The sequence below is a fragment of the Aureobasidium melanogenum genome (assembly GCF_000721775.1).
Source record: "Aureobasidium melanogenum CBS 110374 unplaced genomic scaffold scaffold_30, whole genome shotgun sequence".
NCBI lineage: Eukaryota > Fungi > Ascomycota > Dothideomycetes > Dothideales > Saccotheciaceae > Aureobasidium > Aureobasidium melanogenum.
Genome location: NW_024470082.1, coordinates 42005 through 69437, shown reverse-complemented (window position 1 = coordinate 69437; position 27433 = coordinate 42005). Strand labels below are relative to the sequence as shown.

At 48.3% G+C, this 27433-nt stretch overlaps 13 protein-coding genes across 13 annotated transcripts; 7 read left to right on the top strand and 6 right to left on the bottom strand.

Annotated features, from left to right (window-relative positions):
• Positions 1–3124: 3124 nt before the first annotated feature.
• M437DRAFT_88382 (uncharacterized protein) lies at positions 3125–3375 on the bottom strand (the record flags this gene model as incomplete). The annotated part of the gene is made up of 2 exons (XM_041028810.1): positions 3125–3165; positions 3225–3375. The coding sequence occupies 2 exons, from the start codon at positions 3373–3375 to the stop codon at positions 3125–3127; spliced, it is 192 nt and encodes a 63-aa protein (XP_040875636.1).
• Positions 3376–5214: 1839 nt separating this feature from the next.
• On the top strand, positions 5215–5982 carry M437DRAFT_58913 (uncharacterized protein; the record flags this gene model as incomplete). The annotated part of the gene is made up of 1 exon (XM_041023483.1): positions 5215–5982. One exon carries the CDS (start codon positions 5215–5217, stop codon positions 5980–5982), a length of 768 nt encoding a protein of 255 aa, XP_040875635.1.
• Positions 5983–5986: 4 nt separating this feature from the next.
• M437DRAFT_88380 (uncharacterized protein) lies at positions 5987–6634 on the bottom strand (the record flags this gene model as incomplete). The annotated part of the gene is made up of 1 exon (XM_041028809.1): positions 5987–6634. The coding sequence occupies one exon, from the start codon at positions 6632–6634 to the stop codon at positions 5987–5989; it is 648 nt and encodes a 215-aa protein (XP_040875634.1).
• Positions 6635–7439: 805 nt separating this feature from the next.
• On the top strand, positions 7440–8310 carry M437DRAFT_78845 (uncharacterized protein; the record flags this gene model as incomplete). Its single annotated transcript, XM_041027063.1, has 2 exons — positions 7440–7909; positions 7956–8310. 2 exons carry the CDS (start codon positions 7440–7442, stop codon positions 8308–8310), a joined length of 825 nt encoding a protein of 274 aa, XP_040875633.1.
• Positions 8311–8803: 493 nt separating this feature from the next.
• M437DRAFT_69766 (uncharacterized protein) lies at positions 8804–12010 on the top strand (the record flags this gene model as incomplete). Its single annotated transcript, XM_041025337.1, has 1 exon — positions 8804–12010. One exon carries the CDS (start codon positions 8804–8806, stop codon positions 12008–12010), a length of 3207 nt encoding a protein of 1068 aa, XP_040875632.1.
• A 343-nt stretch (positions 12011–12353) lies between these two features.
• M437DRAFT_69765 (uncharacterized protein) lies at positions 12354–14360 on the bottom strand (the record flags this gene model as incomplete). The annotated part of the gene is made up of 1 exon (XM_041025336.1): positions 12354–14360. One exon carries the CDS (start codon positions 14358–14360, stop codon positions 12354–12356), a length of 2007 nt encoding a protein of 668 aa, XP_040875631.1.
• Positions 14361–14906: 546 nt separating this feature from the next.
• On the bottom strand, positions 14907–16374 carry M437DRAFT_78844 (uncharacterized protein; the record flags this gene model as incomplete). The annotated part of the gene is made up of 2 exons (XM_041027062.1): positions 14907–15178; positions 15234–16374. The coding sequence occupies 2 exons, from the start codon at positions 16372–16374 to the stop codon at positions 14907–14909; spliced, it is 1413 nt and encodes a 470-aa protein (XP_040875630.1).
• Positions 16375–17455: 1081 nt separating this feature from the next.
• On the top strand, positions 17456–18124 carry M437DRAFT_58952 (PMSR-domain-containing protein; the record flags this gene model as incomplete). Its single annotated transcript, XM_041023493.1, has 2 exons — positions 17456–17711; positions 17772–18124. 2 exons carry the CDS (start codon positions 17456–17458, stop codon positions 18122–18124), a joined length of 609 nt encoding a protein of 202 aa, XP_040875629.1.
• Positions 18125–18402: 278 nt separating this feature from the next.
• Positions 18403–19635, bottom strand: M437DRAFT_15925 (uncharacterized protein; the record flags this gene model as incomplete). The annotated part of the gene is made up of 2 exons (XM_041018837.1): positions 18403–19511; positions 19566–19635. Coding segments are annotated over 2 exons (1179 nt in total), but the record flags the coding sequence as incomplete, so codon positions are not given.
• A 755-nt stretch (positions 19636–20390) lies between these two features.
• On the bottom strand, positions 20391–21287 carry M437DRAFT_58956 (uncharacterized protein; the record flags this gene model as incomplete). Its single annotated transcript, XM_041023495.1, has 1 exon — positions 20391–21287. The coding sequence occupies one exon, from the start codon at positions 21285–21287 to the stop codon at positions 20391–20393; it is 897 nt and encodes a 298-aa protein (XP_040875627.1).
• A 616-nt stretch (positions 21288–21903) lies between these two features.
• M437DRAFT_88372 (chromatin associated protein KTI12) lies at positions 21904–22882 on the top strand (the record flags this gene model as incomplete). The annotated part of the gene is made up of 3 exons (XM_041028808.1): positions 21904–21909; positions 21958–22287; positions 22340–22882. 3 exons carry the CDS (start codon positions 21904–21906, stop codon positions 22880–22882), a joined length of 879 nt encoding a protein of 292 aa, XP_040875626.1.
• Positions 22883–24506: 1624 nt separating this feature from the next.
• Positions 24507–24743, top strand: M437DRAFT_14409 (uncharacterized protein; the record flags this gene model as incomplete). The annotated part of the gene is made up of 1 exon (XM_041018763.1): positions 24507–24743. A coding segment is annotated over one exon (237 nt), but the record flags the coding sequence as incomplete, so codon positions are not given.
• A 1095-nt stretch (positions 24744–25838) lies between these two features.
• Positions 25839–27329, top strand: M437DRAFT_78838 (uncharacterized protein; the record flags this gene model as incomplete). Its single annotated transcript, XM_041027061.1, has 2 exons — positions 25839–26942; positions 27234–27329. The coding sequence occupies 2 exons, from the start codon at positions 25839–25841 to the stop codon at positions 27327–27329; spliced, it is 1200 nt and encodes a 399-aa protein (XP_040875624.1).
• Between the last annotated feature and the right edge of the window lie 104 nt (positions 27330–27433).

Sequence of the window (27433 nt, the reverse complement as noted above, 5' to 3'; positions counted from 1 at the left end):
TTAACTATTAGGTACTCTTCTACAAGAAGAGCGCTTACAAAAGCTAGTACAAGAAAAAGCAATTAACTACGCAGCCATTAACAATGATGGAACACTAGAGTTGCAATATATTCTGCTAGATAATAAGGGAGTTGTACTGTATCTTACACCGGAATTCCGTGTAGATTTCTTAGATTATATATATCGCAACTATGGCCATTTCGGCTCCCCTAGCTTGCTTAGACATGTAGAGTCTAGAGCATAGTGGCCTTCTATTAAAAAGGACATTCGGTACTTTAGCAAGCACTATCCTATTTGTTAGATTACTTAGAAAAAGAGCAGCAAGGAGAATGAGATACGCTTCTATTAAATTAATGTAGAGTTGCAACCATTCGAACGCTAGGCACTAGACGTTGTTAGCCCTATGCCCCCTTCTCTTAGCGGAAAACAGTACGTAATTACTACTATCGATTATGTAACAAATTAGCCTATTGTAAAAGTAGTTGCATCTGTAGATAATGAAACTACTACTAAATTTGTATATAAGGAGATCTATTACGCATATAGATCACTAAGGGAAATTCTATTAGATAATGGTGCTAATTTCGTGTCTAGAGTATTACAACATCTCTATAACAAGCTTAAGACAAGGCATTAGTTATCTACCCCTTATCACCTACGTGCAAATAGCAAGAATAAGAACCTTAATAGTATCCTTAGGTCTATTCTAACTAGAATGTGTATTAGAAACGAAGTTACAATGTAGGAAGACTTCCTACTAGAAGCGGTCTTCTATTGCAGAACTTACATGCATTCTAGCACAGGTTTTAGCCTATATTACCTACTATATGGCCGTCATCCACGTATTCCTAAGGATGAAAACTAGCCTCGACCGCTTAATATTGCTGTTGTAGATTACGAGAAGAGACTTATAGTTATAAAACATGTAAGGCACCTTACAAACAAGAAGCTCTTATAACGAGCGATCCGTGCAAAGCTTATTAACTCTTAAATACTTAAGAAGCATGCTAGACCTGCTTTTAAGGAGAACGAGTAGGTCTTATTGCAGAACCTAAAACTAACTAAACTCGTTCCGAAATGGACTAGGCCTTACAAAATCCTAAAGGCGCATTAGTTAGGCACGTATGCCTTATAAACTCCCGAAGGAAGAGTGTTACGGCATTTAACTTATGGCAATTGGCTTACGAAGGCTAATTGCACGAGTGTAACAAGCTTTTAGAACCGTCTAAATCCATTAGTAGAGAAGTTGCAGGTTAAACCGACTAGTTCATTAGTGCTTAATGCACTAGATGGCGAAGAATTGACAATCCCCGATGTTAAGACTTAGTCTACTCTATTAGAAGCTAAGTGGAGAAGACTATAGAACTTCGCCCTAAGATCTAATTATCGTCTAGGTGCACGAAGATTCCTAGTAGGGGAGGGAGAAAAGGTTATAAGGACTACAACTAAGGTCGAAGACCTTAAGATCTCCTATGGCGTCCACAAGTTAAGAAGACTAAAAGCTACTAGGAAGTCTAGAAGCTAAGAGGACGCTTAGATAGCTCCGGTAGAGCTTACTATCTAAGAAGCCCTTGTAAAGGCAGATAAGCGGCATAAGCAATACTAAGAAGAGGTGTTGTAAAAGAAAATCGAAGACGGTGATAAGCTAAGGGATGAATTTAGCCGCCGCTAGCAGTAGAAAGCTGCTATAACAGAGTCTACAAACATAGAAAAGGACTCGGTACTAATTGCAACTACTATAACGGACGTCTTAAAGGCCTCTAAAGCTACTAAGAAGAACTAGTATTCCTTACGCATAAGAAGAACTCCTACAAAGAAGTTTAGAACGTGAATTAAATAAGGAAATGTTAATTGTAAGCTACTTTTAGCTGCTAGTTGTCTGTAATAAGGTAGAAGGCCTAACTATTAGTACAAATCAAAAAGAAAGAAGGTTAGCAACATTCTGCTACCTTAAAAAGATCATAAAAACCTCCCTATAATAAAGGAAAAACCCTAAAAGTTAACTAAAATCATAGTTGCACCTCTATAACTGTATCCTCGATCCGAAACCCTTCTATAATAATCACTCTAGAGAACTGCTAGAGCTACGGCTATAGCGAGCCTTCTAAAGGGCGACGTACTCTATCTAGAGACAGTATAGAGCATAAGCACGCATAGAGTTTGCGCCTAGAGCTACCTATCTATAAGGAGTTAGAGTAAGAAAGTTACGAGGACCTATAGAACCCTCGTCGAAGAACTTATAGTCCTACTTATAGACAGCATTACGGATCTAAAGGCGACGAGTAGTAGTTAATCCGTAGGCTAGGTTAACTAACATCTTAAATTAAACTCTAATGTTTCTAGAGGACTAGGTAGGAGCAGTATTAAAACTTTCACGCTAACCGCTAATACTATCGATGATGTAGTTAGCCTAGCGTAAAGGGGTAGCGGCTCTAAACTAAGCCACAGTTATACGCTTAGGACTTGTAGGCACAAGAGGAGAACTAATGATAGGAGCCGAGCTGCTACGAGTGTAACTTAGTGTTATAGGTCTAGGAGCAGCTAGAGATGGACTTGTACGAATAGGAGAACCTAGATCTAGACCGCCCATTAATTCTATAACTAAAGAAGGAGTTACACTTAAGCTTACAACACGACGATAGTTAGTTGCAACCTAACGAGGAACAGGCGAAATGATAACCTAAACCTCTTAACGACGTCTAGGCTCGGGAGTTGCAGAAGAAGTTGCAACAAGGGCTCTTAAAGGACTAAGTGCTTTACTACTATAGTAGGAGCAGTTCTTATAGCGGTTAGGGAAGGCATAGTTAGTGCAAGCTCTAGAAAAGAGTTCTCCGTTAGGACCGTTAACAGTAATATAGTCGGCAAAGCAACTAGAACCTTTCTTATAGTTATAGCAGGCATCGTTTCTAGAGTTAACGGTTCTGCCGCGAGAAAGATGACTAAGGAGGGATGTTAAGGCGTAGGCACTAGTAGTTTTGTGTGTGTCTAACTTCTTAGGTCTAAAGACTAGCTCGTAAACAGGCTCTAGGAGTTAACGGTTGTTACGATCTAGGAAGTTTTTAGCTACAACTCTAAGGTTATAGCGTTCGCCCGAATTAGCTAGGGCTAGAGCAGATAAGAGAGCCTAAATAGCGAAGCGGAGATCCAGTTTGCGCGACTTTTTGCCTATTATAGAAGTTAGAAAAGGCTGTAACAAGGTTACAAAAGTTAGAAGATTTACTTACGAGCATCGTCTAAGTCCTTCTTTATAGCATAGTGTCCTTTAGGACCGCCCTTGCCTAAAGGCTTATAAGGAGGCTTGCCGCTACCATTACCGCCACGCTTGCTAGTTCTAGTAAGAGAACTAGTAGTAGGGCGCGCAATAGATGCCGACATTGTTATAGAATGTAAGGAAAGTGATGTAAAGAGTGTAGAAAAGCTATTACAAAGCGCGCGCGTAGTAGAAGCGAGTTATAGGCAATAAGGAAGAGAAGATTAGTATGTAAGTAATAAGATGTTGCTACAACTAATAAAGAAGAAGAATAGTGTATAAGAGGTAGTATAATGTGTAACTGTTAAAGAAGGAAGAAGAAGTGGAAGTACTTAAGCAAGTTTAAGAAGCTTAATCAAGTTAGATGTTAATGTTATAGAGAAGGTTTAAGCTAGACAGGAGGGATGGTTTTATACCTAGAATTTCATAAGCTAGTAACTGTAACTCGGAGTTGCAAGTGACTAAGGCGTAAAATTAAGAAGTAAGAAACTCGGAGCGTGCTCCTTATGATGCTAGTAGGTAAGAAGTCGGAGCGTGCTATCGTTGCAAGGGAAGGAGCATATGAAAAACAATCTAAGATCGTTATAGAAGTTGCTAGCGCCGAGGCTACTACCTAGCCGAGTGAAATTAGATGCAACAAATGCAACGAAGGAGGATTAAGAAATTGAAGGAGACATAGGGAGATATAATAGCTGTTGCAGTGGGAAAGAAGATTCTAATGGCAGGTTGTAAGCGATAGAAGCAAATTTCCTAACTACAATCCGAATTGCAGATGGAGAAGCTTCCCATGACTATAACTAAAAGTTGTAGATGGAGGAAGTTTCCTATGGCTATAACCAAAAAAGTTGCAGAGGAAGGAGTTGCCCATGGCTGCAACAAGCTGTGTAACTAAGACTTCTTTGAAGTCTGACCAATTGTTTCCTTTGTATTGTTGATTTCTATTGATACTGGCGACAATACTGAAGCAGGTGCTTTAGTCTAAGTAGGGGAGGATGTTATTGCGAAGCCGGAGTAAGCCATTGCTTAGCGGATTTGGTATATAATCGTGCCGTGCGCCAGTAGTCTAAAAAATCAAGTTCCTTTGGCAATTACATAGATAAAACTGCTTCGGAAACGGCAACAAGGATGTAGATGTTTGAGCTCAGCATGGTGAGATGCTTTTCTGTATCGTACGGGAGAGACTGAGATGTATCCGATGGAGTCTCTGGCTCTTCGTGGTGTAGTATACTGGATGTTTTGTTTTGGGATCGTGAGTTTCGAGAATTGGGTGAGCTGCACATGCAAAACCATAGAGCAATACTAACTTGGCCACGAATCTGGATATTTTCAGTGCAGAGACATAGGAGGATGCTCAAAAATAAGGCTGTAATGGATCTATATACACACAAGGCTCTCAAGTCAAGTCAGGGTGGTATACTTGTTGCCGACGACATCAAGGTGAAGTAGTACAAGACATATGGCCACTCGGGCCGCACTTTCCGCACCAGCAATTGCCGCAAGCCCTCGTCCAAAGAATGTCCGTACGAAAAACAAGCGCATCACAGTCCAGGCAGCGCATTCAAACCCACAACAGCGGGCATGAAGGCGCAACCCCAAAATGCACGCTCGCGCTACCTATCCACAATCTCCACAATGGAGAAGGTACCAGTCACCAAGCTCGAAGCCGCAGCTGGCGAACAGACAAAATGGCTTTGGTTGTTGAATGCAGGCGACATGGCTGCACGAGCGCGCTCAGGTATCACTTTGCCAGAAAACCTACCTGGTGCACCTGTGCAAATTGTAGAATTGCTAGCAAAGGTAAGTGAGAAATGGGGAAGAGATGGAAGGCTGACGACTAAGTGTGACAATTTTCAAAGCCGTATGCTCTGATCGAGTATGAATCGCCCGATGATGCGAAAGCTGCGTTTGAAGTAGAGTCAAAAGCAATCTTTGCATATGCTGCGCCGAGCGTGGTAGAAAGCATTATGGCCAAGCTGCCGCCGAATCATCCTACACCTACGCTTCTCTCCGCCGACCCACCTACATACGAATTTTCCAATAATTTAATCTTGATACACGAGTTCATCACGAAAGAGGAAGAGGAGGAGATGATACGGGAATACCACACTGCGACAGCCTCACGAGATGGTCGCGCACTAAAGCGAGGAGCCGTACATTATGGCCCGCACTTTGACTATACCACCTTTGCTGTGTCCAAGTCAGACAGCACACCGCCGCCTGAATACCTTACGCGATTGTTGAGTCGCTTGCCTGCCAGAGATGAGAGGGATATTCCTGATCAGTACACTCTGCAGCACTACCCACCAGGCACGGGTATACCTCCACACGTAGACACGCACTCAGCTTTTGAGGAAACCATCTACAGTCTCAGCTTCGGCGCTTCGACACGCATGGACTTCAAGTTGTGTGGAGAGAAGGAGTCGAGACGACTGCGACTTCCTAAGCGATCGCTTGGTGGTGGGAGTGAAACACCTCCGCCGCCGCCTTCAGCTCCTGTTGAAGTGGTTGAGGAAAAGACGGAAGAGTGGGAATTGGAGTTGCCAGCAAGGTCATTGTTGCTCATGAGAGGACCGTCCAGATATGGGTATACGCATGGCATCAAAGGGAGGAAACATGATCAAGATGGTCCAAGATTGGTCGCGAGGCAAGATCGGTATTCGTTGACGATGCGGAAGATCAAGCCACCGGAAGAAATTGGCTGCAACTGCGAGTATCCGCATGTATGTAGTTGAAGGATCATGGCTTTGCAGATGAAGGTGATGGGTAATCAGGAGAGGTGAAGATCTGAGGTAGCCTTTTGTGTTGGCCCTCAGGAACCATGAGATCAAAGTGGCTGGCAAAGCAGGAATTGCAGATATAAGTGGTGGGCTCAGCCTTGGTGGCCCACCAGACCCTAAGAAAGCAATCTTTCTGGCAAGCGGTGCAATGGTGGTCGACGCGGTCAGGAGTAATGACGGGTGTGTGCAGCTTCCAGGTCCAACCTTCTCTGATCCATCTGTTTTCACTCAATATACGAAACAGGCGTTGAGAGCGTCGTCGCATGTGAAGCTTGCGCTCGTCAAGCGAACGATCATATTCGCGCATGTATTGTACGCTTTCGGGGGTGCGACTGATATGAAGCTTCCTCTTCCTGATCTCAGGTCTTCTTAGGTATTTACGTCGCGCCAGCTTCATTCTTTCGCGGAATTCAGGGTCGTTGTGATAGCGCCATTTGGCATAAGCCGAGGGATCCTGTTTCCTAAGAGCAAACAAATATCCTGGATCGACCTCGTTGTCTTGACTAGTCGAGTAAGCTAGACGGCGCAATGACCAGAGAGAGTGTGCTGTGCCTGTGCATGTGAAAGGCCGAAAGAAGCGCCATGTCAAAGAGGACAGGGCGAACATGGTGTCAAAGGTCTGCAACGAGTCTTTGGATAGATACTAAGGTATGTGCAAAGAGAGGAAGGAGCGACGAGACTTGGCTGCTGTCAACAGTCTGCCAAGAACCAGCGAGCCGTCTCTTGTTTTCCTGTCAAAAGTCAACGGGCCGACACTTAAAACTGCATGGTCGAGTCTGGGCTGGAAAGCTTGTTGCAACTGTTTGCTGCTTGACTTGTGGCCATATTTGCTGTGACGAACACTTGCACAACCTTGTCGTCGCCTTGCAGCACCAGGAAAGAACAGTGCAAGTAGCCTCGGCACAGGTGAAATGAGGCAAGTGCTAGGCTGGATGCGGCAGCGCTCCTGCCACCTCGCGGATCCCTGTCTGTACAGTCTGCGGATGCGGATGCGGATGCGGATGCGAATACGACAGGCAGAGAGGGAGGGGAATCCGTCGTCTGACTGGGCTTGAACCTTGAGCTACTGTTGAGCAAATACTCGGTCGGCTGCATCCATTGCTCTTGCCGCTCGACCACGACGACCTTTCGACTTGAGGCAGCTCCTGTGCTAAAGGTGAAACGCTTGATGGCGCATTCCTGAGCCCCCTCGTCTTATCACCAGCAACATTGTAACTTCTGTGTCTGTACGGCGTCCGTCTGTGTACAGTACCTTCCTCTGTCGATCAGCTCATGCGTCTGCGAAGCTTCCCACAGTCGTGACTGCCTTGTAAGCGTGCCTTCCTCTTCTCTTGCATCTTCCCGTTTGCTGACACGCTCTTCTTCTTCTTCTCGCAGATTATCACCATCGCTCGTTCATCAATTCACCCGCCATGCGTCTTTTTGCCATCGTCGCCTCGCTGGCGGCCGCTGCCTCTGCCCAGCAACTTCTTGTATACGGCGACTCGGCCCTCCCTTCGTGCGCTCAGCAATGCACAATCCTCCAGAATGCCCAGACTGGCTGCATCCCTCCAGCCGCTCCAGTCACCGACGCCACCATCTACGAATCGTGTTTCTGCCAGTCTGGTTATCTCACTACTCTCAAAGCTGCTGGCTCAACCATCTGCTCCGACGTCTGTGACGCCAGCGATGTGGCCAAGATTGCATCCTGGTATCAGTCAAACTGTGCCGACAACGGTGTCGCTGCCGCCGCCAAAGTCAGTGCCGGCACTACAACAGACTCGACTACTACCACAACGCCTGCTTCAACCGCCACTTCAACGCAATCTACATCCACTTCGACCAGCTCCAGTAGCTCGCAAGGCACAAGCTCGTCTCAGGAGACAGACCCTCATCATGATTGGTAAGTCGACAAGTCTCTTTTAACAACAACGACTAACCCAACTCAGGTGGACAGACCATTGGAAGTGGATCGTCATGCTAATCGTCGTCTTTGTGGGCTTGGCCATTCTGACCACCATTTTCGTCCTACTTCGCCGCCGCTACCGCCGTCGTCAAGACCTTGCGAATGCCCCCTTCAACTCGGGCATCACCCGACATTCCATCCCTACCCTTTCAGTAACACCACCCGCACTTGGCAAAGCTTCCAGCAATCAAGCCAGCCGAACAAGTCTACCAAATGTTAGAGAAAAGGACAGAATGACTGTCACAGATGTGCCCGTTCCTCCCTTGCCTGCTTCTCATGATTTTGCTACAAAAGAACGAGGAGGCACTCCGGATATTGAATACGCACGCCCAAGATAAGCGACCAACAGAAGGTCAACTTTTTTACTTTTCATTGATACCCACCACATAATTACAATCAAATCTGGACTTCCTTGTGTTTATACATGTCGATTTCACCATTCGATGATTCTATGCTCGATTTGTGCATGTACTGAAGCCTGGTTTATTCTGGATAAGCTTTGATATTCGAACCCTTTCGAAGGAAGCTTCACCACCACCTCTGTGGAACCCTCATTCATTTTCAACCCTTGATTTTCTCTTGCTCCTAACCGCATTAGCAGCATAGGCTGTTTAGGAGGCATGCTATCACATTTGCAACGACATGACATTCCTCAACCATGACGGAGATGCTCAATGCCAAGCTTTGATATATATTGCTCAAGGCACGAGCCAGTGGAGACCTCAGAAAATTTTCAGTTCGACTGCCTCGAAGGCCATATCTGATTCGAACTCGCCAAGGACTGCCTCACCTGCAAAGAGGAGGAGCCTCTGATCCTGTCCGGTCAGGGTCATGGCCGACTCGCAAATCCACCTCAACGAAGACGACCCAATCCCATGGCCACTGTACATCCGATGTGTTTTTCGCGAATACCCCCAGCCAGCTCCTTCAACCTCTCCGTCAGGCTCTGCTTCGGACCCTGTAATCATCCAAGATGACGATCCACCAGGCTCGGTCCTGAACCCTGTGGTCATTCTGGACGATGAACCCCTGAATCTTCCAGCGGAACCACAAACTCCAGTGACAGGATCAGAGCACCTAACGGATATTATGCGGGATCAATCTCCCGCATTAGAGATCGAAGACACTTCCTCAGACTCTGGCTCAAGCTCAATCTCTTCTCGACCATCTTCAGACTCAGGTTCAACATCTGGAGTATTCTCGACTTCTCCTCCAGACTCATCTGATCCAGCTTCAACAACAGAGGCATCTTCAACTTCTGATCTATCTCCGGAATCTCGTGCTTCGTCAATCTCTGATGCTTCTCCTCCGACCTCACCAAGATACAATATTCCGTACTTAGCATTTAGGTGGCACTTTTCCTTAGAACGAGAATCGCCTCCACGCCGGGAAGATAGCTGTCAAGCTTCACCCGCTCGTGTATGGAATGATACCATCTGTTCAAAATGCAGACAAAGGGGTCATGTTGCCTCAGCTCATTGCCGCCATTGCAGTTTGATTGGTCACCGTGCTTCCGATCACTGTCGTACGTGCGATCAGATTGGCCACAATCACCGTGATCACTGCATTCTATGCAATCAGGTTGGCTTCTGTGTCGTTGGTTACTGTGCCCGTGCCCACTGTAAACGGTGCAATGTGACTGGCCATGATGATACTCATCATTGCACTCGATGTTCGTTGCTGGGCCATGGTCATTGGAATCATTGTGACGTGTGCGATGTGGTCAATTGCAAGACGGAGAACCACTGCTACGTGTGTGCACAACTTGGTCACAGCTCTCAAGATCATTGCGAGAATTGTGAAGAGCTTGGCCACAAAGATCGTGATCACTGTTGGAGTTGCGGAGAAGTCGGTCATAACTGGGAGTCGTGCTCTAAACGAACCGGTCAAGACCAGGGCGACTTTTGTTGGATCTGTCGTAGCCATGGACATGGCAAGGATGCATGTCCTTCTCTGAAACAATACAAGCTTCGTGCAAAGTGGGCATTCAAACGGCTGCAAAGATCGCGTTCAGCCCAACATCAGCGTCGGTGCCAGTGTTGCCTAGAGATTCGAGAGTCGAGATATTCCTTCCACCAGGAGCATAAACTCAAAGACTGCCCAAAGTTGTCTCACAAAACTGCTTGTCTGGAGAAAGACCACCGCGGCCCAAAATGCCAGGAGTGGATTGTGAGATTCTCCCGCGACGCGGCTACACAGGTCAACCTTGCCGAGTTCTCGACAAATGTCGAGGTGGGAGAAAAGACCATTGTTCCAGACAATTCCATATCTCCCAGCGTCTTTACAACCATCTCTTCGTCCACGCAAACCGCCTTTCCAGAAGTGCATGTTGGTCGTAAGTCATATCATTCTGTGGGGTCCGAGTGTCTTACTCTCAGTGCGAGTTTACCTGTTGCGAAACCCGCAAAGACTATCAAGGATTGCGAGGAGGGGTCTCAGCACCGCCAAGGGAACCGTCGAGATGACTCGAGTTCATCTATCTCCAAGGAAGCATCTGATCATCCTACACCAGGCCATATTCCGGAGACATTCGATGACAACCAGCAGGAAGATGGCAAAGATCCTGAACAGACGAGACTCGAGGCAAAAGCTCGTCTTCAACAAGAGATAGAGACGGAAGTGCAACAGACCATGCTAGAAGAGGATGACGAGCCTGATGTCGAGACCACGTCTCTGCACTCTCAAGACTCTCACGAGAGTCACCGTCCTACAAGCCCAATCACCCCTACAAGCCCGTTCAGTTCAGAGTTTGAGAAGAATGTTTTCAAAAATCTGAATGACAGCTTGTCACTTCTTGGGAGAAATACAGAAGAGCATCTGTCCGAGAGGGCTGACATGCCAGTCTCGTCTACTGCCCCTCAGACTTCTGCCAGCATGGAAGTTGAGCAACCAGAAATTCAGCAAGACGAGAGCTCAACAAATAGCCAGGAGAACCCGGAGATTGGACAAGAGAATCTGTTCGAGTACTTCGATGTTCCGGCCGTTCGCTCTTCCTCTCCTGCTCCTTCCGATCGCGAGTGCGGTCCGTTTTTCACGAGAGTTACCATCACTGCTATAGACACACCGATGGTCTCTCAGGATGTACCGTCTTCGCCTGCGCCGATTGAAGTTATGACTCGCAGCACTGTCAGGTGCCCAAAATTACCCTCGGGCAATTATCTGGAGTTCAATACATGCCGCAATGGCAAAAGCTTGATCGATCACGAACAGAAACAGAATCTTCTAGGACGAGCTTCTGTCCGAAAGAGAAAGCACAAACCAAGAAAAGTGCTTGCCAACAAGAAACAGAAGCCGAACTTAAACTCGAGAAGTTCCAGTCCAACACTGGTTGATACTACTTTGCAAGATCACACCAGCATTGGGACTAAGCTAGCAGTTTCGCTACCAGGAGGACATCCTATATCGTGGCAGGAACTCTGCTACACAGTAATGCTCGACGCACCAAACCACTCCTCCAACTTCAAACAACTCTGCAATTTAGTCAGGAACTGGTTGTACAGCACCTTTCCATCAATTGGTTTCGATATCAACGAGAAGGACATGATGCAGAATCTCCAAGCCGTCGTCAAGAACAGCCCCAACTTTGAGATACACGAACAGCCTAAAGGTAAAAAGAAGAAAACCCCTATCGAAGTCTGCATCCGCGAAAACGCCATCAAAAAAGTCAAGATTGTAGTATCTTGCTTCAGAGCAAAACTCGCACGACCCGTATACTTTCACCACATGTCCACCCATCTCCTTCCCAGATCAGAACTCCGTCCAGAACTATCATTCGAGAATCTCATCGGTATGGCTCTACACGCACTACCTTCCAAACACGTCGAAGAAACAGAAATCATAATGTGGATCAGACGAAACATACCAGGCTATCAGACCAACCACAAGCCTAGTGTATCTCTTTGCAAGGATGGAGACAGTTGGGTGCAAAGGCTAAGGGAAGAATTGCGTGAGTCTTCGTTTTTCAAGATGAGATCGAGGGAGAAGGGGGACGAAGTGTGGAGGTTTAGGAAGGATTGTGCGGAGTACTTCAACAAGTGAAATGATGCGAATTGACTGGAAGGACTCGTTTCACAGGAGGGACAGTCAAGCTGAGAGGAGCTTCGAGAGTTTGTATGCACAAGCACTTGCCTTGCGTATGAGACTTGTCGGAGTTGAGTGAGGTGGAAATCTTGAAATTAAGCAAATACGAGAGAGACAAACCATATCAAAGCCAGGGAGATATTGAAAAAGAAGAAGGTGAAAGATAAAAAACGTAAGCAAACCACAAAGACTAGATACAGAAAAATCCTAGAGGGAAACGAAAACACTCTGCTCCTTTCTATTTGTTCACAGCCATACCACCTCTTTTCCATTCCCGCTCGCCTCCAAATTCCAACCTCAATCACCCAGGACTCAAAGGCAACCTCCCCCCACCGCCCAAACTCCACTCTCCAAACACTGCATTCCACAACCACCCCATCAGTCCCAGAACTACCCCAATAATCTGTCTAGGAACCGCAGCTCCAATATAAAAGAGTTTATTCTCGGGAGCATAGCCATTGGCATGAGCCCAATCATACTCTGCCAAGGAAAAGGCGATTGCGAAACCGAGGTAAGATGCAAGGGTACAGAGAAGAAGGAAGCGACGGTGGATGAGGATGTTGGTGGTGATGTCCTGGCAGAATGTGAAGAGGATGGTAGGCAGATCAGGGTGAGAAGACGAAGGGAATGTGCCGGTGCTGGAAGAAGGCGAGGCTTTGGAGGTTGAGGGAGCTGTGACGGCTTTATAGTGGCTGTGGGTTGTAGATGACATGTCTTTGGTAGGTACGCGAGGACGTTTGATGTTTAGCGTGTTGACTTTGGACGGTTTGCCGGGTTGAGGAGACGAGGCGTTGTCGAGTGCGAGCTGCTCTTCGGTAAATTCATTCGATAGAGGAGATTTGGGTGATGGCTTGCTAGTGGCAGGAGAATTGGAAACCGGACTTGATGGAAGAGGGACATTCGAGGGCGAAGTGATCGTTGGACCTGTTTGCACGGCAGTCTCAGAAGCCGCAGTCTTTGGCGATGGAGCAATAGGACTTGTTGACACTACACTGCTTGTCCCAGAGAATGTAAACGTCTTGAGAGGAGAAGCGACCTTGGTCGTTGAAGGAGCTACTGGACTCGTCTGGACTCCATTGGTCACGACTTGCGAGAATGGTTTGCGTTTCTTGACAGCAGGAGTGATCAGGCTTGTCTGGACTCCATTGCTCAAAACCTCGGAAAAGGATTTGCGAGGTGAAGTGACTGTTTGAGCGGAAGAATTGACCATGGTAGGAGTGAATTTCTGGATCAGAGCGGCGATTGGACTGGTCTGTACGCCATTACTGATGACTTGTGTAAAAGACTTCTTTGGCGATGCGACAGGACTTGTTTGACTTTCTGCACTGCTTGTCTGAGCCTTCTTGGGCGACTCAATAGGGCTGGTCTGAGTACCATTGTTGACATTCTTGGGCGTTGGCTTGGGGCTCATCTGAGTACCAGCAGAAGCCATCTCAACAGGCTTCTTGATCGAGGGATGAATAGCGACAGACACAATCGCCGACATCTCCAACGCCTGCTCAACCTTCTTTGCAGGTCTCTCAGATATCATGCTGCGAATACTGCGATCATCAGATGCATAGCCTCCATCTTCAGAGTCATATCCATCATCACTGAGAGCTTCAAACTCATCCGCAAGGTTCATGCCACTGAGCGAAGAGCGCTTGTTCTTCTTGGGAGGGCTGGGTCCATCAGCCTGCATGGCAGACCACTTCTCCATGAAGTCGTAGAGTACATCGTCAAGCTCTTCGGCAGGAAGGTCTTTGCTGATAGTGATGTGACGTTCAAAGATGTCGAGTTTTTCATGCAAGATGTCGATCTCCTCATCCTTGGTCTCCAACTCTTGTCTCAAGTTTGCAATATCACCTTCCAACCCCTTGGTCTCTGTAATCTTGTCATCACGTTCCGTCCTAGTCAAGTCCAACTCAGCAGTAAAGTTGCGAACTTCAGCTTCTCTATCTTCGATAGCCTTTTCCAAGTCCGGAAGATTTCTGAGTTCCTTTTCATTGGCCTTGACTATTTCCTCAAAGTGCGAAGATTGTCGACGTAACTTTTTGTTTTCCTGTTGGGTTTCTTCGTGTTCTTGTTTGTGTGCTTCGATGTGCGCTTTCAGTTTTGTGATGATGAGGTCTTTTTCTTCGAGTTGGATGGTCTGGTCTTCGACTTGGTCTTGCAGTTCGGAATTTGATCTCTCATAGTAGGCAAAACTGTCGTCGCGTTGAGCGAGTTTCTCCTTGAGGTCTTTGATTTTGTCTTTCAGGCTTTGAATTTCTCGGTGCAGGTGTGCTTGTGGGTCGATGATGGCGGGAGACGGGGGCTCGCTCGACATGATTGGATTGGCGCTGGGATGTTTGATGTTTGCTTCTGGCAAGGTGGATGCGCAAAGAGTGGTCTGGTCATGATGGTGAAGAAGCTCATTGTCGTGAACTGACAAAAGAATTCAATCGCCGCATTTGGAAGTGCTGGCAACGACAAAGAAGTGAAAGTTGCGGATGTTCGAGCTACTTTGATGGCCGGAAATGGAATTTCAACAGGATTGTTTCACTTTTCGAGCTGTTTGTCTAGACACTGGGCAACACATTCAGCAAACACTTTCTGTTTGATTGGGTCTTTGAGCTCAAATTGTTTTATTGTCTCAGGGCTGTGAGATTTCTTGCTGCATTGTATCAAGGTATCTTGCGATATGAGTTGAAAGAAATTACATGCGAAAGTTGCGTACCGACGTCTGGTGAGAACCATCCAACACTCCACCTCACCCAACCTGAGCAATGCATGGAGATCAAAGACAATGCAGATAATGGGCAGAGAAAAACAGGATATTAGAAGTAAGAAAATCAAGCGGTAAAAACCCAAATGCACATCCTTCCCTCCTTTACTACAAAGGCCAGTCGGCATTTCTGGTACGCTTGGCAGGCGATCTGCTTCTACTGGGATTGGCCTTTCTCTTTGTACCGTGAGTCTCATCACTGCCGAGGTAGTGGAATGTTTGGTCGGCCTCCAAGACATCCTCATAAGAAATTTCAGGCAGTTTCCAAGGGTTATAGGGAGTGATGGGTTGTTCGGGGTAGAGAGACTTTTTGATGTTTCCGAGAATCTTCTTGAGCGTGTAGAAGGAGCCGCCTTGGAGTGCCTCTTTGGCTTCTCTGCCTATGGAAAAACAAATCAGTTGGAGTGGTAAAAGAGATGAGACGCTGTCACTTACCACGAGCCAGATCAGCTACTATCTGTCTGCTCATGACTTGCTCCATGTGAGGAGTTTCGCCGTATGGGAAGCGAGCAAGCTCTTTGCGATGCCAAACCTCTGGGTGGGGCAGTTCGGGAAGTTTGGGTTTGGCAGCAGCTGCAGGAGCTGCAGCAGGAGTAGTAGGAACACCGGCAGCAGGAGAAACCTTCTTTGGACTGGCTTTGACGGCAGCAGCTTTCTCAGCGCGAGCTTTTGCAAGGCGCTCTCTGTCTTGAATCTGCATGACTTGGTTCTTAGGATGCTCCGGTCTGCCTGTCGTGGTGCCATCTGGGTGGAGACGCCACTGGTCACCTTTCTTGGGCTTGATGGGTTTGTACATAGACTGGCTGTCTGGGAACTGGTCGCGAGTGAACCACTGTTCATCACCCTGCTCGATGCGATTCCTGTGGGTCCAGATCATGTAGCGGACTCTACGACCAAGCATCTCGGGGTCGTCTTCATCGTCAGCAACGATGCCGTCCATCAGAGGATGATTCTTCTCCAACCAGTCGTCCAACCTATCCAACTTGTCCTCAAAGTCCTGCAGGTTTTCAACACCGTCGTCGGATAGAAAGTTGATGGCTTGGCGCATCTTTTGCTTGATGTCGACAGGAGCGGGCACCTTTTCGCCGTAGCGATTGCGAACAGCAGGCTTGTCCGAGACAGTCATGGGTTCAGGCTTGGGAGGAAAGGGGTTCATTCTGTGTTCGGGCGGGGGAGAGTCTTTGATTAGACCCTTGGCTGGCGACACAGTGCGAGTACGGCGGGTGGTCGTCTTTGGCTTGTCGGCAGTGGGAGGTGGTGGTTCAGGGCGACCTCTGGGGCGTGCCGGAGAGCGCGACTTCTTGGGAGAAGCAGCAGGCATTGGAGGAGCTTCTACAGGCGGAGGAGGCTGCGGTTGTCTCGAGGAGGAACGAGTGGAGCGTCTGGTAGTCGAGGGCTCTCTACGAGTTTCTGACGGAGCAGCGTGTTTGCCTAGTGCCTTGCCTTTGCCGTGTTTCTCGGCGAACAGCGCTTTTCCTGTCAAAGGCTTTGATCTCTTGGGCGACGGACGCTCTGTATCCGTCTCGGTTTCGACACCTGAGCCGTAGCCGACGAATGTTGGCTTCTTGGGCGGCATGATTGATGTGTTTTGAGCTGGTTGACAGCCAGTGTGAGTGAAAGTCAGTCAGGACGGGGCGCGAAGACAAGACAAGTCCAACGTATGTGCGACAGTCTTGAGAGTCGTCAAAAGAAGGAGAAGGTGCATTTGTTGACTTGGCTGTCTTCATGGAGATGAGGCTGCATTCCTTACCTACAGATGCATACCATAGCTGCATTCCACACAGGAAAACAGCAAACAAGCGCCATGAGACTACATGAACAATCGCTCACACTGCAGCTGCGACCTGTAGAGGAGCTTTAGCAAGGACAATTACCTTCCTTGCCATGTCTATCTTGCTGACTGCAGGTGCTCAAAGCGCTCCTACCTTTGCGACATGAACCGCGGCATGTTTCGGAGCCTATACAGTTGTGACACTTGGAGCTTCGCCAGCGTGTTGAACGTGGAGAGCGAGGATATCAGCTGACTCTGAGAGGCTGTTCATAGCCATGGCGCCTCGGAATGGCATGTTCGCTGGTCGTTGTTGGTATGCACAATTGTGAGAGCGCTGGAGGAAGAAGCAAAAGCTCAACGCCGCATCTCGTTCTTGGCGCCCGAGCTCCAAATCAATCACTCGTTCGATCCTGTCACGTATCACATACAAAACTCCTCGAGAGTATTTTCTAGACCAAAAAGTGGCTGCTGCTGGTTTGAAGTGCAGCTGAGCGTGCATAAGAAGCGGGTAAGAATTATGACGGTGACATGATTGCATAACTATCGCTCCATAGTGGTGCATGCTCGAGTCATTAGGGCTGTCAATGGCGCCAAGGACTTCTCGAAGGCGAAACGAAGGTACAATTGGAGCAGGTGGCAATTAAGGGTCCAAGTCCATGACGCTTGATGATGGGTTAGCTAAGCAAAGTCGCAAGAGCCGGCGGGGTGTCAAACAATTCTGGAAGGTGCAGAGAGGAAGGTCGCTCCTTCTGATTAAATATCCCATCTTTCGCCTTCTTGTCACCGACCTCCTGTCGCATTACCTTCGACTCTTCAGTTAATCGCAATCACGAAACCACTCACACTCATCCTCCTCATCGCCGTCGCGATCGCAACTCCGCCCATCATGAACTCGCTCTTTGCACGTCTGTCGCGCCCCTTCACATCGTCGACCATGCGCTTTGGACCCGAGGGACCTGGTGCCGTCTCTGTCCCTGAAGGCACCGAGAAGGCCACAGTAGCAGCAGGTTGCTTCTGGGGTGTTGAGCACATGTACCGCCACCACTTCCCCAAGGACGCCGTGCTGGACGCCAGAGTCGGCTACATTGGTGGCGACACCCAGAACCCCAGCTACCGCGCTGTTTGCACTGGCAAGACCGGCCGTAAGTGAACCTCATACGCAGGCGACATATTGCAGCAAGTACTGACTCTCTCCTCCACAGACGCCGAAGCTCTCCAAATCTACTACAACCCCGACAAGGTCTCGTACCAAAAACTGCTCGAATTCTTCTACCGCATGCACGATCCCACCACCGTAGACCGTCAAGGCCCTGATGTAGGCACACAATACCGCAGTGGTATTTTCGTCCACAACGACCAGCAAGACAAGATTGCCAGAGAAGTCACAAAGAAGGTTCAAGAGCAGTGGTGGAAGCAAGGAAAGATTGCCACCGAGATCCTGCCTGCAGGCGAGTGGTGGGATGCCGAGGCCTACCACCAAAAGTACTTGGATGTCAACCCTGGAGGTTACGAGTGCCCGAGTCACTTCTTGAGAAAGTTCCCTGATCTTGATTAAATTGCTTGCTTGCAGATTATACCCTATTCCTATGAATTCTAAATATGATGGTCCTGTTTCTCCGTCTCGGAATGTCTCCTGCTCAGCTCAGAGTGCTCGTACTCTTGTTCGCTGCTGTCTTCGCTGATGGCTGAATTCCTCCTTCTAACCGTATTCTCAGTCTCTGCTCCGTCTGGTGTATCAACCGCCACCATACTTCCTCGATCAATAGCAAATCTCGGCGGCCGCTCCAACCAACTCGGATTCTGCGACGAAGTACTGCTGTTCCTCCTACTATCGAACGGCGACTTGAGGAACCTCCACCACGCCCTAAAGATCTCAAACTTGAACAAGAGGATAAAAGCCTCTACGCCGACAAAAGCAATGACGTATAACACAGCCACCGCCATTGATTGTGGAAGAATCAGTTTCTGGATGTCGGGGAGACATTTATCTGTGTTGTGTTGTTGCAGGATACAAAGGACCCATGGGATGACTTTGGATGTGTCGTCGAAAGTACTGGTCGTGTATGCGTCCACTTTGAATATGAAAATGATACACACGAAGGCAATGACGAAAATGGCCAAGGCGACTATGGCCAACGATCGCCATTGAAGCAGCAAAACTTGTCTGAGGCGACGTACAGCAGTCCAGGCTTGCCGTTTGCTAGAAGCTGATTTGACAGAGTTTGTCGCGTTGCTGCCTGAGGGAGGAGCTCGTCCATGCATCGCAGCTGTCAGATACACTTTGGCGCAGTACACAAACGTGGCGACTTGGATGAGTAAAGCCAGTGCTCCGAAGCCGATCATCCAACCCCAGTACGTAGACGTGCTTCCAATATTGACATGACAATAATCGCCAAAGCGGTAGGAGACACCCACGTGAGCAAGACATGCAGCCGTCAACGCGATAGTAACCGACCACGCCGCAACATTCGCAGCAATGATGGAAACGCGCCCAGGAACGATATCCCAGCAGATTTGGAGGTGCATGAACACGGACCGAACCACGATCCAACACACCGTCAACATACCCCCAAACACCACCATACCACCCGTAGCAGCACAAGAAGTACTGCTGTGGATATCATTAGGCGTCACGGGATCAAAGCATTGTTCAGGTTCTTGAGCTAGTGGAACGATAAAGCCCATTTCCATGATCATGATGCCGGCCAGAAGAGCGACATTCAAGAATGAACGTCGGGTTGCTGATGCTGGGAGAACAGCGTAGGAGAGAAGGAGGAAGCCGCAGAGGATGAAGCCGACGACATTTACCCATGCTGCGCCATCTGTGAGACCGGGGAAGCTGGACGAGTTTACCCAGTCAGATAATGGACAGGGGACGCAGCATTTGGAGCCATGGCCGGTGGTGTCGAGAGGATTCTTTGCGCAGTTGCGGCCTGCGTAGACTGGTTGGACAGTCAGTATACAGTGAGTCTTGGGGTCAGGAGAGAGTAACTCACAGCCTTGAGTATATGGATAGAGGCTTTCGCTGATGAAAGGATGTGGACACCCGCCAGCATCAAGAGTAATGTTTCCAAGCAGGGTAAGCAAGTTCGAGTTGGCAGACATGGTTTTGCTGGTCTGTAGCTTTAGGTCTTCAAAACTGCTGAGGGGTATAGGAAGGTGTCAGATTTGTGGGACTTCAGGATACCCTGGACATCTTGCTCAAAGACTTGGACTGGCATTTCGACTTTCAGTCCAGACACACTGTCTGTATTCGAACAACAAAGAGTGTTAGTGGTGTGTACCGTTTCCGGCTCCAGGAGACAATGAAAGATGTTGGTAGGAAAAGTGGCTTGAAGCATTCCTCAGCCCATGCCGAATTTGATATGGCTGAGAACAAGGAATGAATTGTTGTTCATGCTGCACCGCGACTCGCTCGAGTCCCTTCGAAGCGACAAGTCGAGTCTATAGAGAGCATTGATGAGGTTGGATCTGTCATGCTTTCGGCTTTGTTCTGCAGAGACAACACCATGGGCGATTCAGAGCAGGAGATAATCTGAAAAAAGTCCATGGAGGATCGTGTCAAAGACAGACTACAATGCATAGCCAAAGAGTACATGTCCCCAATGATGCTCTGTCGTCCAAAAATGCAATGTTCTGCATCGGGTCCAGGTTCACTCGTTGCTATCGACAAAAGGGAACATACTTGAAGAAAAAAAAAAAAAAACAAAAAACAAACCAACAGCAAGACAAAAAGAAACATCATGTCGCGAAGCAGGTCGGTCAGGATTAATCGCCCTTATGTCTGGCATGTCTTCTCATAATCCACTTGATCATTTGATTCATCGATCACCAGTATTTTGTTCGGTATTCGGCGTCTCGAGGTGCTTCCAGCGCTGTTTCAACATTTCATCATGCTGCTTCTGCCACCTTTGTGAGGATTCTTCGTTCAGTCTAGATATCGCATCTTGACATTTATCCTTGTTGTACACCGACAAATCGGGCCAACCGTGCTCTTGGTATGCATGCCTGACCGCAACAATCAGGGAATCAAATTTGTCGAGATCTTGCTTTGTTTCGTATTCATCAAACCACCAGTCGATTTGATGCGGTTTCACAGGCACATGTTTCAAAGTCCTGAGTTCATTTTTCAAGACTTCGAAAAAGTCGGGAATGCTCCATGCTGGTTTCCGCCAACCGTGTTCGTTCTCAGGGGTGCAGTCTTCGAAAGGATCTGAGCCGCCTGGTGGCTCGGTGATGGGCTTTCTGATCGGGTTTTCGTCAAAGTCGGGGGCTTCTAACCAGTGGACAGTGCCGAATTTCGTGTCGAGGATGAAGGTTTCGCTGTTGCGGCCGCCGCATATGAGACCAAAAGCTGACGAAGGTACGTCTTCCCAGTCTAGTCCTTCAGTGATGATTCTGACTTTTTCTGAATTGAACGGGGTGACTCCCCCCAACCATACATGATCGGTGAGCAATTTAGGCCAGTATGCTACCGAGGCGTGGCCGAGAAGTTGAGTCTCCTTAGCAACGTAGGGAAGACGACGCATCAATTCGAAGACTTCGTCGTTTTTGCCTAGCTCGGCGACTCTTTCTTTTGAGACGGTTGGCCAACCTTCAGCTGGCGGTTCGTGGACGAAGTCTTCTGGTAGAAACATGTTTGTGAGGAATTGGTAATAGTCACGGACGGCGGCAATGGTGGCCTCGCGGGAGTAGGTGATTTCATCGAGTGTCGGCATGATGAGAAAGAGATGGGCTAGCGTAGTTTATCAAACAGAAGATGCGAGACAGTTACTGAGATCCGAGAGAGGAAGATGAAGGTTCATGTGCCTTTATATTCAAACCATGATCAATGGAGCTGGTTGCCTGAAGCTGCGAGCGCGTCAAGATTGGTTGCCTCGACATGCGAGTCATTAACATCTTTGAGGAGGGTTGAGCACAATTTCAAAATCTCGGCCATTGGTGTGTTGCTCTAACAGTTAGAACCAGCAGGAAGGTATCGAATGCCTGCTGGATGTTGTGTTGCTCGAAGGATGTCGGTCAGGAATATATGCAGAAGTCGCGACCAAGCCGCAACTTCCTTTTTTGGAACATTAGAAGCACAACTTATCATGCAACGCTCTTGCACTCCATTCTCTTCTTTTCTCAACACGATTCTTTTATATTTTCTGCTACCCTTCGAGATATATTGATTCTGAATCTTCTGCTTGATTGTGCAAGAGATGGAAAGATGATGCTGGTCAGAGCAGGGTGAGTACGTCAACGATGATTTTTCACGTGACGTCGCAGCAAATGGCAGGCGCGTCATGCTGAATTTCTTGGACAGTCGAACAGAAACAAAAAACAAGCGCGGCCATGCCAGTAAGTCAATCATGGTGTGAATGAAGAAATGCGCTGACGACGAATCAGCTCATCCTCATTTCTGGGTTTCCGTCAAGCGGCAAGACGTACCGCAGCGAACAGCTCAAGGAATACTTTGCGCAAAGAATCGCTGCTTCAGAGGATGCGCGCATTTCGAGACTCAAGATTCACCACCTGAACGATCAGAATCTGGGACTTGACCGCGAGGTCTATGCTGCTGCGAGAAGCGAAAAGGATGCGCGCGCCACTCTGTCTTCGGCCATCAAGCGTGACTTGACAGCAAATTCAATCGTCATTGCCGACTCGATGAATTACATCAAGGGCTTCCGCTACCAGATGTTTTGTGAAGCAAAGGCCCAGCGCACCCCGAGTTGTGTTGTGAGTTGACACTTCCCCTTTTACTCCTTACTCAGCTGCTGACAATGTCAAGGTGCACATCGGAACGCCCGTCGAAAAGTGTCGCGAGATCAACGAAAAAGCCCTTGCCAACGGTACTGGAGGCTACCAGAGCGACCTGTTCGAAAACCTCGTCTTCCGCTACGAAGAGCCAAATGGCATGACACGATGGGACTCTCCTCTATATACAGTGCCCTACGACGACGACACGCCGCCGCTTGAAGAGCTTTGGGATACTCTGGTTGGTGGAAAAGCAAAGGCTGTCAAGCCAAACTCGGCCACAGTCCTGGCTCCTGCTACCGAGCAAAACTACCTCTACGAGCTGGACAAGACGACGTCTGACATTGTCGCTCAGATCTCGGCCTGGCAGAAGGATCATCCGGGAGAGAGCGGCGGTGAGATTTCTGTTGCTGGTGCTGAGCACGACATTGAGCTGCCCGCAAATCCCCTTGGCCTTCCACAACTGCAACGTTTGCGCAGGCAATTCATCACCATGAACCGCACCCACAGCCTGACAAAGGACCGCATCAAGGACTTGTTCGTCGACTACCTCAACGATACTTTCCAGGCAGCATGATCCGGCAACCACAAGACCTGCAAAAAATACACAAGAGCCCGACGCTCGTCAGCTGGCGACCTCGTCCAGCAAGAGCCGCTCGCCCAGCAACGCTCTCAAATGGCAAAGGCTTCGGCTGAGGCATGGCCTCCGACCTCCGAATCTACAGCCCCTGACAGTAGCATTGAATCATGCTACCCAGCGCCCTTCTGTTTTACACAGCTGGTAGCATAGCTGAAAGGTACAACTGATGGACCGGCTATCTGCCTCTTCGGCAGTCACGGCCGCTTGTCCATCGCCCAAGGAGGTCTCTCAGAGAGCTCTCTGAAGAGAAGACGATTTACGCCGGCAGCTAGGCTCTATCCTGACCCACGTTCCATAGACGAACCGCAATGCCACGTTCTTCGATTGACTTTCCCTATATTCCTGTGCAACGTGTATATCCTTCACGCATCGTAAACCTCGGGACATGCTCTCATACAACCGCTCGGAGCGTGTATCGACATCGCGTCGCTGGGCGAATCGGTACATTGCTTGCATTCACAGGTGGCCCCTTTGTTGCATTGTCCATTGTTGTCGCCTTTCAACGACCATACATCAATGCGATCCAATTCGTGTCAGCTTTGTTCGGACCAGTCGCTTTCCTTTATCACCAAGTCGGTCATTGTTCTCTGGTCTTTGTCGACGAATTTCAAGACGATGTTGAAGCATGTCTTGCCAGTGTACAAATAGCCTCTACAGGCTCGTCGTTACACTGACCACACACACGCACATCACCACCAAAAAATACAACAGAGCAGCTCAGCGATCTTGTTTTTTCGATCTACACACAAAATCACCATATCTACAAAACAACAAGATGTCTGACTTGCTTGAAAACTTCTCCATTGAGGACTTGCTGACTCCCACTGCCGAGCAGAGCTCGAGCACCCTCAGTCTGCCTGACCTTGATCTCTCCAACACGGACTTGAACTTTGCGTTCTCCGACCTTCCTGACATCCCTGATGACTTGTCCCTTCCCTCGATTGATTCTTCTGTTTCTTCCTACTTTGATTCATCCTTCGATTCGGACACTGGTCTCTTCAACAATTCTGGCTCTAGCTTCAACAGCTTTGCCTCGTCCAATATTGGTCAGTTCCCTCCTCAACAATTCATGCCTATGTACCCTCCTCAGTACCCTACTGCTTTTGGTTATCAACCTCCTCCTGGTTTCATGTTGGTTCCTGCTCCTAACTACTACGCTCAACAGCCCATGATGCAGCCTCCTTTCCAAATGCCAATGCAGAACCCTGGCTTCACGTTCGCTCCTGCTCCTGATGCACCTACTTTCCCAAGCTTTGATCTTGAGCCTGAGCCAATGTCTGGTGACTCTGTCTCAACTCCTGTCAGAAGGTCTCGCAGAACTGCTGGCAAGAAGACTTCTAATGATGACACTCCTTGTCCCTCGCCCGCTCCTGTCAAACGCCAAAAGGTCTCTCGTCCTAAGAAGGCTGACAAACCTGAGAAGATTGAGAAACCCGCTTTTGAGCTTAAAGCACCGATGAGTGTTCTTACTGCTGAAAGTGATCTGCCTATCAAAAACATACTCGAATTTGCCTCTCGTTCGACCGCTCTGAGACTTAGTGAAGCTAGAAAGAACGGCAAGATCCCCAGACCTTCCAACTCGTTTGTCTGCTATCGCTCTGCTTATGCTGATCGTATCAAACAATGGGCCTCTGAAGACAACCACCAGGGTGTTTCTAGGATTGCTGGTGCCAGCTGGAAGCTTGAGCCTGACGACGTTCGCAACTTCTACATTGAATGTGCTGAACTCGACAGAGCCAATCACGCCAAAGCTTTCCCTTCCTACAAATTCAAGCCTAAACAAAAATCGACTTCCCGCTCTGCTCGCAGCCCCTCTCCTGATGAGAGTGATGATGAGCCTACCCCCAAAGCTAAGAAGTTCAAGGAGCTCGCTTCTCGCCCCTCGAAGAACGACTCCGATGATGAGATGGCTTCTCTGTTTGGTGACAGCCCCTCTTCTTCTCCTGCAAAGTACAATCTTCGTCGTAGATCGTAGGTAAGTTACACCTCCTTCCCCATCTAAGAATCGCCCCAAAGACACGCCGGCCCTGCAACCTCTCATTTGGTAGGTCTTTTGCTGCACTGTTTCCAGGCGTTCTTGGTTATCTTTACGTATGTGTGTGTGTCGTCAATGATAATATTTTTTTGGTCCATCAAAATCTTTCCTCCCATCTTTCAGTCGTGACTGCTAACAACGACGTGATATTCTGCCTACCTCAGCTCCAAATGAGCACACACTCGTCTCAAGCCCAAACCTCGGCGTTGCCGATTGGTCGTTGATATGAGACTCATCCATACCAAGACATCTTTATCCTGTCGCGTGGTCGCCAATGCATCATATGAGATGTATTTCATTCATTTGAGATGTATATCAATCATTCCCACGTGGCTTGGGACTGCCACGAGCCTCGACAAAGAACTAGCCGAGTCAGAGACAAAGATACAAGCGAGCATCTTCACAAATCAGTCCGGCATTACAAATTCAGAACAAAGACCCCACGTGCGCTGAGGAAGCGAATTTTGTCCAGGAAACAAAGACATCTCAGGCACCGAGACATGACGACAAAGAGTACTGCCGAGGCAGATTTGTGACAACATGTCTCGCTAGCTATCCGAGGATATCACTGAGCAAATTGTCAAATCTTGTCTCGTTTCAAGTCAAATATGCAACATTCATTGTTGGGTCTGTCAATGGCTGTGAGGCAGGTGCTTAAAGTATTTGCTTCAGCTGCAGCCATGCGAGATCATCACTTTTTCCGAGTAATTCGAGTCGCTTGACGCTTCACTACTTGTGCTTCTCCTATCTCATCTCTTCTTGTCACGGACTGGATCCTTGACACAAAGATCACTTACCTCACACGAAGCAAAACTTATTCTGAAGCCGGCCTTCTTCACAACATTTATTCTGGAAAAGATGCCTGCAAAGATCAACACATCGGCTGTGCCATTCCGATCTTCGCGTCTCGCAGTCCCCCCTTCGCCTTTTTCCCCGGCAGAACCGATCACTCCCGCTCCTCTCAAACGAACTTTTTCCGCCACTGCCGATATCGATTTGATTCGATACCTACCTCCTCCCTCCAGACAACCCACGAAATGGCTTTGGGCTTGCCATATCTGCCATCGTCAATACAATCTCTCCGTTACTCGCCGCTGTCTTGATGATGGCCATTACTTCTGCGCCGGCACTTCAGTCGTTCGATTGCGCAAAGACGGAACCAAGAAACTTCCTCGCCATAAAGCTTGTGCGTCTGAATTCGACTATGCGGGTTGGAAGGATTGGGGCGTGTGGAAACGCAATCTTCTGCTTTTGACGCAGCAACAGAGGCAACGAAACAGTCCTTGTGACAGTGTTTTTGATGATGATTCTGAAGATGAAGTGGAGGAGATTATCACTGCATCTGTGGTTTCTCCAATCACTGCTGGGATGCCTGGCACTTCCTGGCGTGATGCTATACCAAACAAGGATTGCTGGAATCGATGCGATTACCCCTCCGAATGCCGCTGGGGCAAACAATTTGGCGTCGACACACCTCTCCAACCGACATTCCCGACTTTGGATCGCGTACCCAGTATTGCCAACCCCAACAAAACTCCCACCGACGACTCTACAGATCTTGTAGATGTGGACATGAATGATGTACCTTCCCCCGCTGCTGTTCAACCAAAAACACACTTCAGCGATATCTTGACGGCGGAACAACAACAAGTCGTTGCCGAAACTATCGATGGTGTTGAAGTGGAAGAGAGCCATCCTGCTCATACTCCCATTCCTGCATTAGCGGATCTTGCGGGTTTGGTGACTAGAGCTCAACGACGACATTCAAGGTCTGAGATTCCTGCTTCTCCTCTTGCATCTGATGGGCAAGAGAGTCGGAGGGTGACAAGGAGTTCAAGCAGGGAGAGTCTCAGAAGAGCTGTTGAAGGTGGTATTGGTGTTATTGTGGGGTTCGTTGGGTGGAGGAGTTATAGTGCTCCTCCTGTTGGTAGAAGAAAAGAAGATGAGAAGGGAGATGGAGATGTGGGTATGGTGGACGTGGAGTTAGAGGAAAAGGGCATTGGGAGTAAGAGAGGCAGAAGGAAGAGTTTGGAATAATCGATGCTATTGATGTAGCCATTCGCATTCTGTATTCGATGATTTGTACAATTTCAGAATATGGTTCTCCTGGACTCGTGTTTTTTCACTCAGCCTCGCTCCAAAAAGCAAGCCATCTTCCAATAGGATAGTTCACGACTGTCTTCAAAGTTATGAGTTACGGTAGCAGGAGCAATTCACAAAATCAGACAATGAAATGTTGTCACTTGTACACAGGAATCATCTTCTCTGACCGACTCTGAGAAGTTGCGACGTCCTGCTCGTCAGGCGCAATCCACCCCAGGAGTCAGCGAGGACAACAAGACATGTTGAGACAACAGCTCTCTAACGGCAAGAGAATGTGCCCGGGGAACACAGGCCACCGTAGATTTGAAAATTATAGTCGCTCTCCCTTGGCATGACCGGATGAATCTCCA